The 19,596-nt window shown below is 53.9% G+C and overlaps 1 protein-coding gene across 1 annotated transcript in view; it reads left to right on the forward strand.

Annotated features, from left to right (window-relative positions):
- LOC115909321 (ankyrin repeat and fibronectin type-III domain-containing protein 1-like) overlaps positions 1–19,596 on the forward strand; it is a 192,523-nt gene that overhangs the window by 116,022 nt on the left and 56,905 nt on the right. Inside the window, 1 exon segment of the mRNA XM_030958540.1 lies at positions 1,037–1,077. Coding sequence (XP_030814400.1) covers positions 1,037–1,077 — 41 coding nt within the window.

Genomic DNA, 19,596 nt, shown 5'->3' on the forward strand with positions numbered 1-19,596 from the left:
ACGAGGAGGAGGAGGAGGAGGAGAGGGCTGTGGCGATGTAAGAGCTTTGGTGACAGCCAGGTCTGGTCGGTCTGTGTCTGTCTGTCCTGGTGCCGCCTGCCATGGGCATCCCCCTGCGTTGGGCACAGCCTGCCCTGCACACCCTCGGTACAGCAGGGACCATGCTGTGCTCAGGGAGCTCCTGTCATGCACTGGGGCCTCGGAGCAGGGCCAGGCCCTGCTGTGGGTGCCTCTGGGACAAGGTGTGTTGGGGGACAGAGTGGGATGTGTGTGGGGTACACGGCCCCATCCTCACGGCGTGAGGAGCTGCACACGTGCTCTCTGTGTGCCATGCACACACCTGGCCATGCACCCCAGCTGGGGTCAGTGCCGTGCCCAGCACCCCCAGGGGCCCCATGGGGAGGTTTGGCCTCACTGGGGTCTCACAGGGAACCATGGCACAGCCCATCTGTGGTGCTCTCAGACTTCTACTCCATTATGCTGGGGTGGAGTTGGAGGGACAGGAACCTGAGCGAGCATCGGGGCTGTCTCTGCTCCCTGTTTTGCATGTGCTTGAGGCCTGATGTGGTGTTCCTGGCGGAAGAATTTTGTTGTCCTGCTCCTGGCAGAAACTGTGGGCCTGGGGCTCAGCCCCTGACCTGCCAGAGGGTCTTTGCAGTGGTGGTGGCTCAGCCTCTCTACCAAACCCTGCACTTCATCCTCTTTCCAGCTGGGTGGACTTGACAGGACTTGAGTCCCCTCCTGACACAAGGTGCCACTTTTCTGCAGGAGACACAGATGTGCCAGAGTACATTGAGTTCAGATCTAATGCATCCTCTCACCTCTAGTTTAACTCTCTATTTTTACATCTTTGATGCTGTGGGTACTGCCTATGGCTGGAGGGCCAAGCTGTCCTGTCCAGCCAGTACACTGAGACCCATCGGACAGGAAAATAACAGACACGAGCCTTTCAGTGCTTCCCCACACATCCTCATCAGTGACACTCGCTTGGCAAAGGGTTAAAAAAATAAATACATCTGTCTTTTGTGTCTTGCAGAGCCTGGGGTCGGCAGACAAGAAGGACTTTTACCAGCCAAAGTAAGTGCCAGTAGCAGTGGTGAGTAATTGCATGGAAATTCCCGGCTGGTCCCCATTACCCAGCAGCTCCATGGCTTGCTAAGATTAGACATTTCGGTGTACAAGAATAGCTGCTGCAATTACACAAGTGAGGATAACAGTGGAAGGGCTGTCAGTCATGCTGGCTTCAGGGCATATGCAAATCCTTCCATCAGGTCAGAAGGACCCACGACAGCTTGACTGAGCCTGGGGGACAGAGCTGGGAGAGGGGGGAGCACTGCTGACCTTTCCCACCTCAGGCTCCCTCTGCTCCTGGTTTGCACAGCTGAGCTGCCTTGCAGAATGCAAGGGTTTTGCTGTGTGTCACAGATCTCACAGTGCATCTTCCACAGCTGCTGGTGCCTTTGTCTCACCTGCTGTGCTTGGTGCAGCTCTGTGAGCTGCAGGGGGAGAGGAGGCCAAGGGGGCTTTAAAGCTATGGACATGAGAAAGTTACTGCAACCCACTCCACCAACACAAGCAGTTGGCTGCTTGGTGTGTGGATTAGGTAACAGAACCTCACCACAGCATGGCACCTTCCAGGCTTGTGCTTGCTGGGTGGACAGGTTTGTTCCCATCATCATTTGGATAATGGCAAACTCTGTTAAAAGCCCTGCTGAGAGGTTGGGTTCTGCCCTGGCACTGCATTAGGTGTTGTGCTGCTGAGCACGTCGCCCATGGGACCTTGTGTTGCTCCTGCTTTGCTTGGGGCAGTGAAGGTCTTCAGGTTATCACCTTTCTTCTGAAAAAAAACCAAACCAAAAAACAAAGGTGGAATTGAAGTTGTGGGACAGTGCTCTGATGGGCAGGATTGTCAGGGGAGCATTGGCTTTGGACTATTCAGAAGGAATTGGGTTGAGGATTTCCCCTCCAAAGCTCACTGTCCTGCTCTTGCTCACTCTTTGCTGCTTTCCCCAGCATCCCAGCAGTGCAAGCAGCGTGGCAGCATCCTCGGTCTGAGCCAGGCTTGGCCTCAGAGGGAGCAGGTCCAGGGGTGACAGACTGTGCCAGGAGATGTTGTACAGATCCGCCTGCTCTCTGTCTGTCCTGGGAGAACAAGTGTGGGGTGTGTGCATGCTCTTCAGTTGTCTGCTGATTCCTCTTTATGCCACCAAGAGTTTTTAAAACTCAGTGCTGGTTTCTAGGTCTGTACCGAGAGTCTGATTTGAGGGAGCTTCTCTGCCTGTTCACCCCAAGGCAGTGCAGCTCATCAGCTTTCCAAGACCCCAGGCAGATAAAGACTTCTGGAAATACAGAATATCTGTTTAATCCTGCATGGCTTTCTGGGAGATCAGAGGAATATCACAGGAGATTATGGAGTCATTGTGGATGCCACAACAACATGAACAACACACATTTGGCAAAGAGCTCATGGTTGTGTTTGTGTGACCTCTCCCAACAGCTGTCCAAGATTTTGGTGCTCCTGAGTGTAGTGCTGTGTTTGTGAGGAGTCTGACAAGCAGGTTTAGAACAGATTGAAGCATCTCCCATGTCTCAGTTCCAGCTGAAGCTTTGGGGAGGCTTGAAGTAGGAGATTTTGAGGAAATCTTTAAAGAGCTCTTACTGTTCAGATTTCCTGTCATTTTCTGTGGTTTTGGTGGTTGGTAGCAACAACTTGTGGTGCTGCAATTATAACTAAGCTCCTCTGAGAAATGAGGAATGTTTCTCTACCTTGAATGGGAGAACATGGGCTTCCCATCTCACTGCAGGTGTGGAGCTGCTGGGTCAGAGTGGGGTTGCTGGTGCTCTTGTAGACCCAGGATGTTTTATGGGAGTTTGTTTCTCTGTGCCATGAGGCCATGGGACCTCCATGGTTTGGCCCAGCAGCTGTGACATGTCTGGTCATAACACTGTGACTTTGGTTAATGCCCAGCCCATTTACACTCCTCAGTGGCTGTTTTGGGGTTGTGATGGGTAAGTTTGTGGCTGTGATGTGGCCTGGTACCACTGCCCCCATCCCATCTGGCTTTTTGATCCACCAGCTGGTGCCACACTGTGCCTGTTGGAACCCGTCTGCAAGGCTGGACCAGGTGCTCTCTGTGGAGCCCTTCAGTTTCTGGCAGGGCTGGAGCTCGTCCTCCTCAGCAGAGAAGGGTTGCTAGAAAATGCCAGAGCTTGGGTGGCCCTGCTGGGGGCTTGAGACAGCTCAGCTCCTGTGCAGCAGCTCCACAGCCCAGATTACAGCTCCCCGAGCCCTGGGCGAGGTGGTGGTGAGCAGCCAGAGCATGGCAGGAGCTGAGCCCTGCTGTGGTAGTTCCTGGACGCATCTGTGCAATGAGGGTGGTGAGCTAAGTCTGGCAGTGTGCAGCTGGTCCTTCAGCTCCCATGTGCCAGAGCAAACTTGACTGTGCTTCTGCTTTTCCTTTTCCAGCTCTGAGGCATTGGCTCACCTGCCACCAAAGCCCTGTGGGAGCAGGGTCAGAGCCATCCTGCTCATGTGTCAGGCTTTGGGGCTCTCCCATAGCAGGTGTTGGTCCTGAAAGCAGAAAAAGGAGACACACATGCCAGAAATCTCAGCAGTGAGTTTTGTCACTGCTTGTCCTGGGAGTGACTCCTGCTCCATTCCTGCCATGTTCAGCTCTCTCTAATCAGGTGCCCTCTTCCTCAGTGGACATCAGATATTCCATCTGCTGAATTTCCTTGTGTCTCCTGGAGTGACTCCTTTCCTTCCTTTGTTGCCCCTTCCCTTCAGAAATGGAAATGTGTCCTCACCTCCCAGTTCCCGTCAGTCTGTCTCAGGCAGCATATGTGTGTTTCCTGAGCTCCTGGAACATCCCAGTGCTGATCAAGGGCATGGGGATGTGTCCACCCTCACCCATCAGCCTCTGATGGCCCTTCCCCTCCTCCCAGTCCATCCATGAGGTACAGATCTCCCCAAGATGCAGTGAAAGCACACAGGGAGGTGCAGTGCAGGTGGACCTCAGCTGTAGGAAGTCAGAGGTGCCCAGAACGGAGCTGCTGCCTGCTCTGGGGGATGCCCTTCTGCTTGCAAGGGTTCAGTGGTGGTGCTGATGGATGTTCCTGTAAGGGCTGGCCCATGGCAGGGTCTCCTGGTCTTTAGTCTGGCAGGTAATGTTCCCTCTTCCATGGGAAATGGAGGGATGCAGCCTGAGTCAAGAATGATGAAGCATTAATCTTAAGTTACATCAACTGAGAAGTGAAAGGGGCAGAGACCAGCCAAGGAAGGACCAGCAGTGCCTCATAAAGAGCTCCTGTAGCTGAAATACCTGAGAGAGGAACCTGGCATGTTGGGAATGGCCACAAGTGCAGCTGTTAACCAGCATGTGCATGGGTATCCTCACCTGCACTGACTGCTCCAGCCATCCCACATGAACAGGTACAGGTGCCTTCCTGTGTTTGCAAAACAGTGTGTTCAGATGTCAGAATGGTTTATCCTGGCCTAACAACTCTCATCTGATGCAGTTTGGGCCCCTGGCAGGGCCTGGCTGCAACTCTGCTCTGTCTGGGATCTGACCAGAGTTTGCAGGGATCAGGGAAGAAACATGGGGTGGTATCAGTCCAGTCCCTGAACTGCTCACTCCTTTGCCACCCCACTTTTGGAAGGTGCTGATACAGCTGTAATGCTGTCAGAATATCCAGGCTTCCAGAGTTCTAACACAGGGCCCTGACTTCTCTGTCAAGGCAGCGAGGAGCCACTGGCTGAGGACCCAGGGGCAAGGACACCATGCCCAGAGACAGGAATAGGCTTTCCTGGGACAGGAGGTAATAACTCTCCTGGCAGGGCTGGGTGGAAGTCCCTTGACAGGAACTGAAGTTGTCCGGTGTGTTTGCTAATTGCCCCTGGCACATATTTGCTCTTCAGTGTCAGGAACTCATTTTCTGTAAAGCAGAAGGAAATGTTGGTAGTAATGACACTCATAAACCCCCTAGCAAATGCAGACTGAAATACCTGGGCTTAATAAAGTGTCCCTGCTTTGCAGTGGGAGCTGCCCTCATTCCCCCCATGCTGCTCAGCTCTCAGGGAGCTGGGACTGTCTGCCAGGCACCCTGAGGTGTCAGGAGAATGGAGCTGGAGTGACAGAATGCTCTCCAGTGATCCTCTCCTCCTGTGCCCTGGCATGGTGGCCGTGCAGAAGAGACCGGCTGTCTCAGAGCGTGCCCTGCAGCAGCAGGGTCCCACAGCAGGATCCCACAGCAGGATCCCACAGGATCTCACAGCAGGATCCCACAGCAGGATCCCTAGCAGGATCCCACAGCAGGATCCCACAGCAGGATCCCTCAGGATCCCACAGCAGGATCCCACAGCAGGATCCCACAGGGTCCCACAGCAGGATCCCATAGCAGGATCCCACAGCGGGATCCCACAGGGTCCCACAGCAGGATCCCACAGCAGGATCCCATAGCAGGATCCCACAGCGGGATCCCACAGGGTCCCACAGCCCTTTTGGGCAGGCACCTCATGGCTCTGGCTCCAGCTGGATTAAGGGCTGCCCCCACCCTCTGTCCTCCAGGCTCAGAAGTGCAAACACGGGAGGAGCCTTTGAAAGCACCTCCCAGAAAGCAGCAGCTCCTGTTTGTTTGTCTCAAAGTCATTACACGGAGCTGTCTCCGCAGCTAATTCTTTGTCACCTGGCCCTTACAGCAGAACATTTCATCTCCCAGACTCCAATCTTGCCATGCCAGCACTTAGATGAAAGTGTTTCCTTGCTGAATCATTATCTCGTAAAATGTTGGTGGTTTAAAGGCTCTAGAAATCAGTATTTACATTTTGGAAGCATTAAGGACCTTCATAATAAGCGTGATGTGTTCCTAAGCCAGGTTCTCATTTCAGTGCCTCCTTCCCTCAGACATTATTGCTGCAGGAACGATGATAATCACACACATATAGGCACTGTTGGACTGCTGCTGTGCTGGCTGAGTTGTTCAGCTGGGAGCTCAGGTTCCAAGTGCTGAGCAGAGGGAGGAGGACACTGATGGGAAGTGGGGAGAAAGAGATAGTGCCAGTGACACCAGGGAGCTGTGGGGCATGAGAAGCAATGCCAGGACCACCTCTCCATACAGGATACTCATGGGGATACTCAGCGATGCAAGAAACTGTCCCAAAACCACCTGCACAGGTTTGGAGAATGCTCCCAGCTTTGGTTGTAGGAAAGGATGAAACACCATCACCAACATCTCTGGTGGCAGTGGGATGGCAGAGCTGTGGAGGGTGAAAGAGAAATGCTGGGGTCTGTGGGGTGGGTGCTCTTTGGGCGGGTGCAGGTTGGAGGCTGAAGGGGAGTGCAGCCCTCCAGAAGGGGTCATGAACATGGTGTCCTCACTTCCAACCCCAAATCCTCTCCAAGGCAGATCTCTTTACACACAACATATTTAAAGAAGATTCTGGTGCTGGTTTGGGGTATCCTGGCAGTGGGGCTGAGCCACTGAAGCTGTATAGCAAACTTATAAAATATTCCCCCTGGAGTTTGGCCAGTGGATTCAGTCTGAGCTTCAGGCAGGCGGAGAGGCTTTAATACTTCAGAGTGCAGAGAAAGGAAGGGAATCCTGGAAAGGCACTTTGGAGAAATGTAGTCATTTAGCAAATGCCAGTCTGGGGAGGGAGTGCAGAGCTGACCCTGAGCAGCCTGGGAGCAGGGAGTTAGGAGAAGCAGGAATGAGCAGTGGGAAGCAGCAGGGAGCTGGGGATGAGCAGAAGTGGGAATGAACTGAGGGGTATCTCATGGCATGGCAGAGGGTTGCTCTGGACATTTGCAGTGGGTGCAGGAGTTCAGCTGATCTCCTGCCCATTCAGGACAGGCAGGTCCAGGCTGTTCCTGTACCGAGGAGGAGCGGTGCTGGCAGGGATCCCACAGGAGCTCAGGCATGGAGGAGCCATCACCCACTGCTGTGCACTGTGCCCTCTGGGCTCCCTGCCCAGGCTGACACTGCTGTTTGCTTGGGGAGCTGGAGGCTGGCACCAATTTGTACCCAGGGATGAGGGCAGGGCCCCTGCGAAAGGCCTGGCTCTCCTGCTCTGGTCCCCTCCCCACTGCAGCCTGGGAAAGCAGCACTGCATGGTGTGCATGGGAGGGAGGGCAGCAGTGCATGGTGTGCATGGGAGGGAGAGCAGCACTGCATGGTGTGCATGGGAGGGCAGCACTGCATGGGGTGCCTGGGAGGGAGAGCAGCACTGCATGGTGTGCATGGGAGGGAGAGCAGCACTGCATGGTGTGCATGGGAGGGAGGGCAGCACTGCATGGTGTGCATGGGAGGGCAGCACTGCATGGGGTGCATGGGGGTGTTTGGTGTGGGTGGGAGGGGAGGGAGGGGTGTGTTGTGTGTGGGGGAGGAGGTTTGTGGATGGGAGGGCAGCACTGCATGGTGTGCATGGGAGGGAGGGCAGCACTGCATGGTGTGCATGGGAGAGCAGCACTGCATGGTGTGCATGGGAGGCCCTGCTCTGTGGCTCTGCTCTGGATGAACGCTGCTCTTGCTCATTTCCCTTTTGTTGCTTCTTGGGAGAGAGTGCCCGCCCTGGGCTCCTGTGCCCGCTGGGCCTGGAGGATCATGGTGGGGTGCTCTGCACACAGAATGGGTCCAGAGGAGGCCATAAAGATGCTTCCAGGGCTGGGCCCTCTGCTCTGGAGCCAGGCTGGGAGAGCTGAGGGTGTTCAGCCTGGAGAAGAAAAGGCTTCAGTGGTGCCTCATTTCAGTCTTCCAGTACTTAAAGGAGCTTATTAAAGAGAGGGAGAGTGTCTTGTTTACATGGACAGAGAGTCATAGGACAAAGAGGAATGGTTTTAAAGTAAAAGAGAAGAGATTTCAATTCGATATTGTGGAGAAATTCTTCCCTGTGAGCATGGTGAGACCCTGGCACAGGGTGCCCAGAGCAGCTGTGGCTGTCCCTGCATCCCTGGCAGTGCCCAAGGCCAGGCTGGACAGGGCTTGGAGCAGCCTGGGACAGTGGAAGGTGTCCCTGCCCATGGCAGGAGCTTGGAATGAGATGACCTTTAAGGTCCCTTCAAACCCAAACTATTCTGGATCCGTGGTTTTTCAGGACACAGATACCCTGGATGGCATCAGGACCCTTGATAACCAGAATTAAATATGTTGGCCCAAGAAAGGTTTGGACAAGGATTTGGTTTTGGTGGTCCCTGGAGCTCGGGGGACAGGAGTAGGAGTTTCTGGGGCTGGCTGAACTCATTTCAGCCTGCGCTGGATGCACAGGCCATGGGAGCACTGGACCAACCCCAGGCCCTGTGCCTGCTCTCCCCGGGAATGGCCCTCCTGCACCTGGTATAAAATAAAGTTTAGGGTTTCATTGTTTCTCTGCAGCTTTTAACGTGTTAAGTGAGGTTGCAGTGTAGGCTCTTGCTGTGGCAGTTGTCATAGAAACTTGCAGGGCTTTTTCCCTGATCCCCCAGCCCCTTTCTTTACACCAAAGCACGGTTGAATTTTGTCCCCCCTGTAATTTCAATTCCATTCCAATTAAAAACCTGCCTGGCCTGATTTCCTGTCTCTAGCACTGCCACACAAGGACTCAAAGTCTTTCTGTCGTGTTTCCTGTTGTCCCAGCTGAAGGGCGTGTGTTCCCCTGCCCTGTGCGCTTCCCTGGGGGGATTCTGTCCCTGTGAAATGCCAGCAGGGATTGGGGCTCAGCCCCCTGCAGAGCCTCTGGGCAGCACAAGACTCCTTGCTCACCACGGGGTCCCTCTCCTTGCTGCTTTTTCCAGGAGGAGGGAGCAGAGTGGGCACTGGGGCTCCCCAGCCCCTGGCGGGGACGTGAGGATGGCACTGCCTGCCCTGCTGCCCTGAGCCCGGGGCTGCCTTCCCCTCTGCTGCTGGGGGCACGATGCTGCCAGCTCAGCACTCAGGCTGGCACAGGAGCCACCCAAGCACCAGCTGCAGCCCTGCCACGACTGCAGCGCCTGGCATTAATCATGGAAAGGGAATTGAGCGTAGGAAGATGGGCATTTTTAACAAATAATCAAGCCTGCTTTCTCCCCTAAGCAAGAGAGCAAAATGTTTGCTGCAGTGAGTCAACACAGAGATGCTCTAGCCATGGGAGGTGCTGCTGCCACCCCCAGCAGCCATCGGTCCCAAAGACAGCTGGGTGCAGAAGGGACAGGTGGGGAGAGGAGTTTCCTGAGCTGCTGCCAGCAATCCCTGCTGGGCTTTCTCCAAGACACAGGGATCCTTTCCTATCTCGTGCTTTGCTTCTGGCCCAGGATTTGATGGGGACTCCTCAAAGGTAGCTGGACTTGTAGCTCACAATTTCTGCTTTGAGGAGCTCAGTGCCCCCCCAGCTTCCCACAGCTCCAAGACCAGGACTATCTCACAGGATCCCAGAATGGTTTGGGTTGGAAGGAACTTGAAAACTCATCCAGTCCCACCCCCTGCCATGGCAGGGACACCTCCCACTGTCCCAGGCTGCTCCAAGCCCTGTCCAACCTGGCCTTGGGCACTGCCAGGCATCCAGGGGCAGCCCCAGCTGCTCTGGGCACCCTGTGCCAGGGCCTGCCCACCCTGCCAGGGAGCAATTCCTCCATAGCATTTACTCCAAACCTGCTTTCTGTCAGTTTAAAGTCATTAAACAGCCCTCCTGAGCCTTCATCCTGTGCATGGCAGGAGTCAGCCCTGGAGCTCCAGTTGTCTGCTGGGATTCATTTGGGTGGGATTTAGGTCTATTAGATGACTCCTTTGGCCTCCCATGTGCTGCAGGGATATGAATTGCCCACAAGCTCCTGCAGAGGTTTTGGTTGCCTTCTGAGAGTTACCTAATTCTCTGAGCATCCCTGAGATGTATCTAATCCTGACCCCAAACTCACTAGAATTTGCTGGGCTCTACTTCCCAGTCCCTGCCTCCTGGCACCTCTCACTGATAAAAGCAGTTGGCACCACTGTGTTTTTTGATGGGTGGCAGATTTTTATCAATAAACTCAATATAGCCCAAATCTTTTACAGCATGGTATTTTCTCCAGCCACCAGATCAATTTTGTGACTCATCCCTCCAGGCTCTGCTGTTTTAATGTCCCCTTTAAACATGGACACCTTAATTGCAGGAGTGGCAGTGGCAGTCCCAGCAGTGCAGTATGTGCAGCTCTGCTCTCCCCTAAGAACTGCATCAGCTTTTTTCACCACAGCATCACATTAGAGCCTTGTGCTGGGCTGCTCACCCGTGGCGACCTCTGACCCTTTCTGGAGGCTCCCTCTTGTCTGGGATCCAGTCCCTGTTCAAAAATATGGCCTGAAATCCCTCTCCAAAGCTGTGTTATCCCAGGCTGGGCTGCATTATCATGTACAGTGTTTGAATGGGCTCAGCAATACCAGGCATTTCCCTCTCTCCTCATCAATATTTACCATTCCATCAATCTTCCTGTCACCCGCTAATTTTTTGAGTGAGGATTTTGTATTTCCATGTGATCATCAATGGAAATATCGACTGGTGTGTTCCCTGTGGAGCCTGGCTAACGATTCCCCATTGACACGTCCTGTGTGAGACCTGTCAGCCGCCTCTAAATCTATTTAAAGTGCTCGATTAGGGCTGCACAGCCCCATCTTCTGAACTGAGAGAGTCAAGGAGCACTGAGAGCTCTGCCTGTGCAGCTGGGAGGGGCTCAGGGCCTTTTCTGGCAGCCAGGGTTCATTACAGAGTGACATCAGGCTCATTGGACAAGATCTCTTCCACCAAGACACACCGACTGACTTTAATTAGAACTTACATCCTTTAATTATTTCTTAACTTAATTCCAGATGAGCCCTGCCTTCTGGGTCCTATATCAGGCTGACTGGTTGGTAACTAGGTCACCCTTACTGCCGGGTGGGAATGTTGGGGGGAAGGAGACATTTCCATCCGGATGTGGTAACCTGAACTTGGCTCAAAACAAGCAGCAGAGCCCAAAAACCTCTCTCCAGATTTTGGGTATGTGTTGGCTGTGCTGGCTGCTTGGTGCCATTTGGCCACATTTGATACACGTGGATGCTAATGATTCAGGAGAGCTTCATCTCTCCTAGGAATTAGTTTACTCACATTTTTTTCCAAACACGGAATAAATATGGACTATGTTTTCCTTTTCTGCATCATTTGAGCAGTCCTACAGACTCTGCTTTAAAGTAGCCCCAGTGATCCTTAAAACCAGACCTATTGCTAGCCTTTGTTTGGCCCTCAATAGCAGATTTTCCATGTCCAGCCACACATTTTCCCTTTCTTTAGTTTCCCTAATAATTTTCCTATATATTGTAATATTTCATTTGTATTGACCACTCTATTCTGCACTCCATGGCAGGAGGTTGGAGCTAGATGGAACCCAAACCCTCCCCATGATTCCATGATTTTACTGCTGGCTCTGAGAGTCTCCCAGGGTGCTAACACATTATTTCTTATCCACTGAGAACATGCCTTTAAGGCTGAGCTCCTGCAGCTGGCTTAGGTCTGATGTGCTGTGCCTCGCCCCAGTCCTTGGTGAGAAGGTAAATATGAGTTTATTCAAGCACCAACTGCTAAAAGACCTGTAATTCCAAAGCAAAACATATAATGGTGTGTAGTGTAAGTGTGCAGTGCCCTCCTCTGCACTCCCTGGCAGCCTCCCACGCAGGCACTGCCATCACGTTCAGCAGCTCCAGGCGTGTGGAGTGCCTTCAGTTTCTGCTCGTGAGGGAAAATTGCCCTTTCCTCATTCTCCCTTCTCCACCTTGCTGCCTCACATCACCTCAAGAGCTTTGTCTCTCAGCACAGCACGAGCAGGGCTCTGATACAGCTGCTTGGAACAGCCTCAGATTAATCTGGGTTTTTATTCAAATACCATTGTGGTATTTTGTCTCCATGCTCCCACCTGCAGGGCCACACTGACAGCTGAGCTCTGGCACTGGAGAATCACACAAGGGTTTGTGCTGGAAGGGACCTTAAGGGTCATCTAGTTCTACCCCCTGCCATGGCAGGGACACCTTCCACTGTCCCAGGTATCTCCCAACCCCATTCTTGGACACTCCCAGGGATCCAGGGCCAGTCTCAGGCTGTGTGAGCAATCAGCCGGGTCCTGGAGGGAGGGATCATCAGGCAGGACTGGGCTGTGCTGGGCAGCCTGCAGGGGCCATGGGAACAGTGCTAATCTGCTCAGGGGAAGTGTCACTGAGGGTGTTACAGGAGGGAAGGTGCTGTCTGTCCTGCATCCTGACAGAGCCGTGTCCATGGAGGGTGATCCAAGGATTTCAGCTTTCCTGCAGCTTTCTGGCACTGGCAGACACAGCATTTAGGGTGGTGTGGTGGCTGTGCACTGGGAAGGGATAAGGGTGAGGGTGCTTATTTGTCTCTTCAGGCTTAGGATATCATGTGAAATGGCATCACGACCAGCATTCCATCTAATTTATGGGGAAATGAATTCTTACCTCCCCATGGACTGCACAGGGAGCCTGGGCAGACAGTGCAGAGCTCTGCCATCAGTGCTGCCTCTGGTGGCTTCAACACATCCTGAATGTAGGATGCACTGATAAGAATCACTGAAGAATCATGGAATCCTAGAATGGTTTGGGTTGGAAGGAACCTTAAAGCTCATCTTGTTCCAGGCCCTGCCATGGCAGGAACACCTCCCACCAGCCCAGGCTGCTCCAAGCCCTGCCCAACCTGGCCTTGGGCACTGCCAGGGATCCAGGGGCAGCCACAGCTGCTCTGGGCACCCTCTGCCAGGGCATGGAACAATGAATAATTATATTTACACCTAAATTAAAGACTTGACTGAGTCAAGCTGTGGACAGCCCTGGCAGGCTGACTTCAGGCAGACTTTGGAGCATTTTAGTGATGGATTGTGGGAGATCAGCTCAACCCCCAGACCACCTTGCCCCACAGCAAATGGAAATGTGTGTGTTGCTTGCAGAAGAAAGGAGCTCTGGGACCTGCAAATTCCCATTTTTAGATTTGGAATAGAAAAACCTTCCCAGCAAATGCTTCAAGAACACCTCTGGAGCTGAAAGTTCTCAAACAGGGACTGTTGGAGGTTTTCCTTTGCAGTTTGAGGTAGGAAGGAAAAAGCACCCAGGGAGAGAAAGCTCAGCTGCTCTCATTGTCCCCTCGGATGTCAGAAGTGCTTTGTTTCCAGAAGTGCTTATTATTCATGCAGTGTCTCAGCAGGCAGCTGGAACACAGCTCCAGCGTGGGGCTGGTCCTGGCGTGGGCTCTGCCATGGAGCTGTGCCACGGCTTTTCCCTCCTCGTGGGACATCCCACCAGAGCCAGCAGTGGTGCTTGGTGCCTGCCTTTGGCACCGCTGCCAGGGGTGGTTGGGTCATCTTTTCCCCCACGGTGTTCCTCTTCTGTCCCTGTGCATCCTAGGCCACCGCCTGGCAGATGTGGGGCTTGGTTTTGCTGTCCTGAGGGTGCTCCCAGCAGCGATGCTCCCAAAGCAGGCACAGCACCAGATGTGTCCAGGCAGTCCCTCTTCACTGCCTGCCTTGGCCCCCAGTTGTGCCAGACCCCTGTTGTGCAGTTTGTCCACTTGGCTTTGCCATTTCCATCCCACCTGAGTGGTTCTGAGGACTCTGCTTCTGGGCTTTTATCACGTTTCTGTGTTCTCTCACCTCCCCTCAGCTGGAGGGTGTTGCTGAAAACTCTGGTGTGAACCAGAAAGCCGACTCAGACTCCCAGCCAGTTTCCAGCCATCTCAGACTGGTCTCTCACCATCTTGGCTTTGCTGCTGTGAATCAATGGCTCCATGAGCCATGGAGCTGATCTCAGAAGGCTGGGAGGAGGAGCATGGCTGCAGACATTGGCTCTGCTTCATTGAGAGTGCCTTGTGGAGTCAATCCCACCTTTCTTTGGGATTTTGATGGCTGGCTGGAGCCCCCAGTGCTGTCCTCAGGAGGGACCACGTGCACCCCAGCAGTGGTGGATCCCACCTTCTCCCAGCAGAGCGGGGCAGGGCCCAGCCCCGCGGGGACACGGGAGGGGCTGTCAGCCCCAGCAAATGAGAAACTGTCAATATTTGTACACAAAGGCCACGCTGAAATCCCTATCCCAGCCCAGACATCAGAGGTGTCAGTTTTGATTTCCCAAACACAGAGAGAGCCCTTTCAGCCCCAGCCTGCTCAGACACTGCAGCTTTAATGTCCAAGCACCCAGCGTGTTTCCACTCCCCTCAAATGCATCAATCAGGTCTCGGTGAGGCTCTGAAAGAGCCAGTTTGTTAAACAAACACACTTAGTGTAAAAAGTTTATTCCAGTTAATTGGGACTTCATTGCAATGGAAACAAATTACCCAGCTGTCATCTGCCAAGGCAAACAGCAGCGGGGGAGCAGGGGTCCTGGCCAGGCGGGAGACAAACAGTCATCTCAGGCAACCTTATTTATGGCCTTTTTATATATTTCTGTATTTATTTGGACATTCCTGAGCTGGAGAGCTGGGCTATTGCCGAGCTGCATGCCCCAGCACTTGCACAGTGCAGGTTATCTGCTCTGGGGCTCCTGGGCAGAGAGCTGGCCCTGGCCTGGGTGGGCGCTGCCATGGGGACCCCCGGGCTGGGGTCTGTGTCCCTGGGTAGATCCCTCCAGGCATGTCCAGGGCCCTTATTTCACAGCCAGAGAGGAGGTGCTGGGTGGGGATGTCAGGGCCAGCTGCTGGTCCCTGGAGGCTGGGGATGTGAGGGATGTGGGGGTCCCTGCAGGGAGCAGCGGGGCAGGGAAGCACCCAGGAGGGGCTGGTGGCCGCTGGGAATTTTGCTCCTGTGCTTCCACAGTTCCTTGCCAGTGCTAAACCTGCTGCACCCTCGCAGGGGTGCCCTGTGTGCCCTGGGTCAGCATCGACCCCACGGGCGAGTCCCCAGCCCCACGCCGGTCCCGTTCTCCCCTCCCAGCCCAGGGAAGGACTTTGTGGCAGGAGAGTTGGGAGCGCTGTCTGATGAGTCTCCCACTCATTCCCAGCTCGTCTGATTTAGCAAGCACCCTGTCAACAGCCTTTTCCCTCCTGGAGTTTTTAAGGCAAAGGAGGGAGCGGGGAGCGGGGATGGGGAGGCAGGCAGGGAGCACCCCGGGAGCCAGGCAGGATGGGGCGCGGAAGTGACAGATAAAGTGACAGATAAAGTGACAGATAAAGCCGTGGGATTAGCAGCGTGTATTGTGTCAGGAGAGCAGCATCCCCTTTCCTGCAGCACTCGTTACCCGAGCTGAGCCGTGCTGGGGGAGGCATGGGCAGCACATCGAATTTCCTCCTCCTCCTCCCCGCTTCTGTCCCTGCTCCTGGGTGGCCTGTCCTTGCCTCATGGCCCTCCAGTTCTGCCCTTCTGATCCAGGGGGCCTGTGCCAGGGCTGGGGTGGGCACAGACAGGGATGGGTGCAGCCCCCATGGCACAGCTCTGCTTGGCTCTGGACATGTCATGGTGTGTAGATGGCAGCCTGGGGGTGGGGATGGCACGAGCATGGGGGGCTCTCCCAATCCCCCCGGGATGCATTCTTCCCTGCTGGCCTTGGGGATGTGGAGGACAGGAGCAGCTCTCTGCCCGTGTGCTGGGACCTTCCAGCAAGCTGGGAATTCTTTTGTGTGCCTGGTGAACAAGCCCAGGGCTCCTCCACCCTGCTGATTTGCCATATCCAGGACAGATTCTTCTTTAGGACTTCACAGATTCTTCTGTGAAGTCCTAAAATTCACATTTGAATTTCACATTGCAATTGAGTTGCCATCCAGAGCCCTTTATCCACTTTCCAAGAGTGTTTCTGTTACTTTACAGTTGTGGGATGGTGGTGACCTGCACTCTGGGGTTTCTGTCTGTGACAGCACATGTTCAGGGGTGGAAGGCCTGGATTGGGATATGCATCCTTGGAGGGGTCTGGGGTGGGGGGAAATGTCAGACCCGAGCACTGATAGATACAGAGATGAGTCCTAAGATCAGACTGATCTTACCAGAGGGATATGGGAAAGCTGGTGACCAGAACTGGAAAGGACACAAGATTTGGCTCCATTTCTGAAGCTTGGAATGGAGTGGAGGAGGGATTGGGCAGTTTGGCTGAAGCACCTTGGTTCCTTGGAGTCAGCTGGCCCATCTTGAGAGACAATCTGAAACCACAAAGGTAAGAAACAACAGGGAAACAATGCCACGCTTCCCTGTATGGGAGCTGGTGTGTGTTGGAGGCAGAGGCAGCGATGCCCCCTCAGTCCCACATTCCTGTGCCCCCACTCCCTGCAGGATCCTTGGTGGGCAGAGCCAGGGCGCAGGATGCCACCTCCCTCCTCCACCTGGCAACCCTCTATTATTAGGGATTGTAGCTTTCTGTTTCTAGATTGATTTGTTGGTGGTGGTTATTTTTAGCTCCTCCAGTGCCTTGCAGATTTCTCGAGGGATTCTTTCTTTGCCTCTCCCTCCCACAGGTTTGTTTGTAATGGATCTGCCTTGACTTGAGCCACCAGCGAGCGGTTCCAGCGCCGGCGGGGGCTGTGCTGCCCTCTCAGGGAGCAGATCTCCCTCTGTGCTTTAGCTCAACTTGATGTGTCCATGGGGTGCTTCGCTCCCCCCTACAGCCACTGGTGTGGGTACTGTGCTGGCCCCACCCCAAATCACCGCCAGGGCGCCCTGGGTGGCTCCTTGTCCCCTTCTCCTCTCAGCACTGCCCTCCCCGAGAGTTCTCTCTTTTCACTACCCATGGGGAGAAATTCAGATCAGCATCACTGTATGTGGAAACAAACCCCAGGCTCCTCCTGCAGCTCCACAGCCAGGCTGGATGGAAATTTTTCAGCATATTTTAAAGCACAAAGTAATTCCAAACAAGTTGCGGGTATATTTTGGACTCTGGCAGAGCTGTTGTTATCGCCTCGCTTCGCCCGCTGGCTGTCCCAGACAAGGGCTCACTTTGAGCGTAGCCTTCTGCTGAGCAGGGGGGCAATGTTTGCATTCCTGATTTAGAGCTTCCATCCCACGGGGCTCCAGCCCCGTCTCCCACTGAGCCCAGCACAGCCAGGAGCCCAGAGCTCACCTGTCAGCACCAGCTCCAAGGCTGCATTAATGTTCCCTCGAAAATGTGACTCTCTTTGGACTCAGCTACTTCTGCTCACCCTGGGTTGACACTTGGTGGGGCCTGTGTGAAGGCACAGTTTGTGCTCTGTTTTTTCCAGGATTTTTGTTATTTTGTAGAGCGGAGTGAGTTGTGGTTGTTTTGAAATGCCTGAAGTATAGGTTGATACTCAAAACAGGTTTGCTGTTTTTCCTGGGGAGAGGCAGCCCTGGGAGGTCTTACTCAGGTAGGGCTTTGGTGGTGGCATCTCCATCATATCCAGGAAAGTGTTTTTCTGGAGCACTGATCTCCACAGGCTGCTCTTACCTGGGAGATGAGCACATGCTGAAGGGTTTCATTGGATTGCTCCTGTTAAAGGAGTCCCTGCAGTGGCCAAGGAGATGAAGCCAGAAAACCACTCAAGTTTTCAAGCAAACCATCCAAGCAAACCTGAAAGCCACTTGCAAGGTCACAAACATCATGGTGTGGCAGCTCCTCTTCTTCTCTGTGGATTAAGCAGCTCCCAGGAAGTGTGAGGAAAGAGGACACCAGGGCCACTCGTCCCCAAGGAATGTGCTGAAAGAAAGGACAGGGATCTGTGTCTGCATGGTGCTCTTGGTGGCTTGCAAAGTCCTGGTTCAGCTATCACCTAACTGCTTTCCATCAGGATAGGGTGGTGGCTGGCTGAAATCATACCCAGAATTAGCAGAGGGCCTCTGTGATGAGCCTAAAGCCAGACTCTGCTTTAATGGAATAACCTGGTGCTGGAGGAGCAAGTTCTGGAATGTGGACCCAGAATCCACACTGAACTTTCTTCATTCTTGGCTGTTTTCCTTGCGGTTGAATGGCAGCTTTTCTAGGGCTGAAGTTGTCATTGAGGTTTTCCTGATCTTTAATTTTATAACGTTCATTAGCACAGTTCCTGTCAAAGAACAGCACGTTCCTTCCCTGTGCTCGCTGTCTCCCTGGTTAATAACCCTTTGCTGCTTTGGCTCTTTTGGAAAAAGGTACAGGAGCTTTGGGAACGACTCCTGGTACAATAGCCAGACGTCAGCATTGTCAGTCACATCTGAGGAGCGGCGTTAATTCAAAGGGAAATGACTGCAGAAGGCCCAGGGTACCTGTTGGGGGGCATTGAGCCAACCTGTCTCAAACCACAGCAGTGCCTGTGTGTTCCTCCAGCTGCTGAGAGGTGCTCTGAACCCAGATGGTTGCTTTTCCTTTCTGCAATGGCCCATAACACCAGGAGCTTCCTGCTCCTCTCTTCTCTCCCTGAGGTTCTGCTTTGAAGATGTCCATTCCCGAGGCTTGTGGTGCCACAAAAAGGTTTTGTCAGGGTCGGGCAGTGCAGGAGAAGACCTGCAGTGCAAGAGGCACATGCCCTGCTTTGGCTGGGCTTGTCTGGGAGGTAGTCCTGGTTTCTGAGCATCTGCTCTGCTGCTGAAGCCCCCACCATCTTCCTCAGGGTTTTATCAGCTCTGAGGTACAGAACAAGGGCTCCAAACTGAGGTTTGAAGTGAGCAGGGACAACCATTGCAAGGCCACAGTGCAGACCTCCTGCCTTGGGAGAGGTGGAGCAGGTGCTGGCATTCACCCACCCCATGGCCTCTGGGTATCTCCTGGAGTTTGGGAGCCTCAGAGCAGGGAGCTGGCTGTGTCCACTGCATGGTTTCAGTCCATATGGATTTAGTTTCAGGAGAAATCAGGATTGCTGTGTGAGTTTGGTAGTCAAGGAAAAGGAAGCAAGAGGCACCAGCATGATGTCCTAAATCTTGGTAGGTCTTCAGCTTACGTGCCCTGGCCTTGGCCATTTCAGGATGCCCTTTCCACTGCCTGTGGAGGCACACCTGGCCCAGAAACATTGTAGACACTCTTCTCCAGAGCAGAGGGCTTAGCTCTGCAAAACCAAGGTGTCTGTCTGCAGAACCTCCAGAAACTCAGCTCTGGGCTGCAGTGTCGTGTGGACCTGCTGCCTTGTCATACCAGAGCGGTGCTGAGGAGTTGAAAGGCCCAGCTCTGTGACAGCCTGGATGGAGTGGCAGCGAGGTGAGAAGAGTGCTGTGTCCTGGGAACCTGCCTTGTGTGGTGCTCCCACCCCATGGGCAGTGTTTGGTGAGCACCAACATGTGGTTTTGGCAACAATGTGCAAGATATTCTGCTCTGGAGCAGGATGATGCTGCAGCTGGAGAACATCCATGGAATAGCATCCGTGCTGCTATTGCCTGTATGAATGCTCCCCCTCTTCTTCGTTCTTCAGGGCTACGGGTCTTCCCCAAGGACAAACTCTCCTGTGGTTTATCTTTGCTTTCCAAGTGTCAGAAAGCCCTTCTGAGACCTTCAGGCTGACAGCAGCCAGCAGAGCACACCGTGCTGGGGTTGGCTGTGTCAGCTGCTGCCAGGGCTGACGCTGTGGGCTTGTCGCCATGGTTTGCGTGGTGGTGCCTTGGTGGGCAGGTGTTGTCCCCTGTCACACAGGCCTTTGCACAGCCACGGGGCAGTCTCATGCTCTGGCCTGTGAAGCCCAAGCCCACGATACAAAGCAGGTTGTGAGAAGGTCACCTGTCTGGCTCATGTCTCCAGTGCTGGCTTCAC

Source organism: Camarhynchus parvulus, chromosome 14 (genome assembly GCF_901933205.1).
Source record: "Camarhynchus parvulus chromosome 14, STF_HiC, whole genome shotgun sequence".
NCBI lineage: Eukaryota > Metazoa > Chordata > Aves > Passeriformes > Thraupidae > Camarhynchus > Camarhynchus parvulus.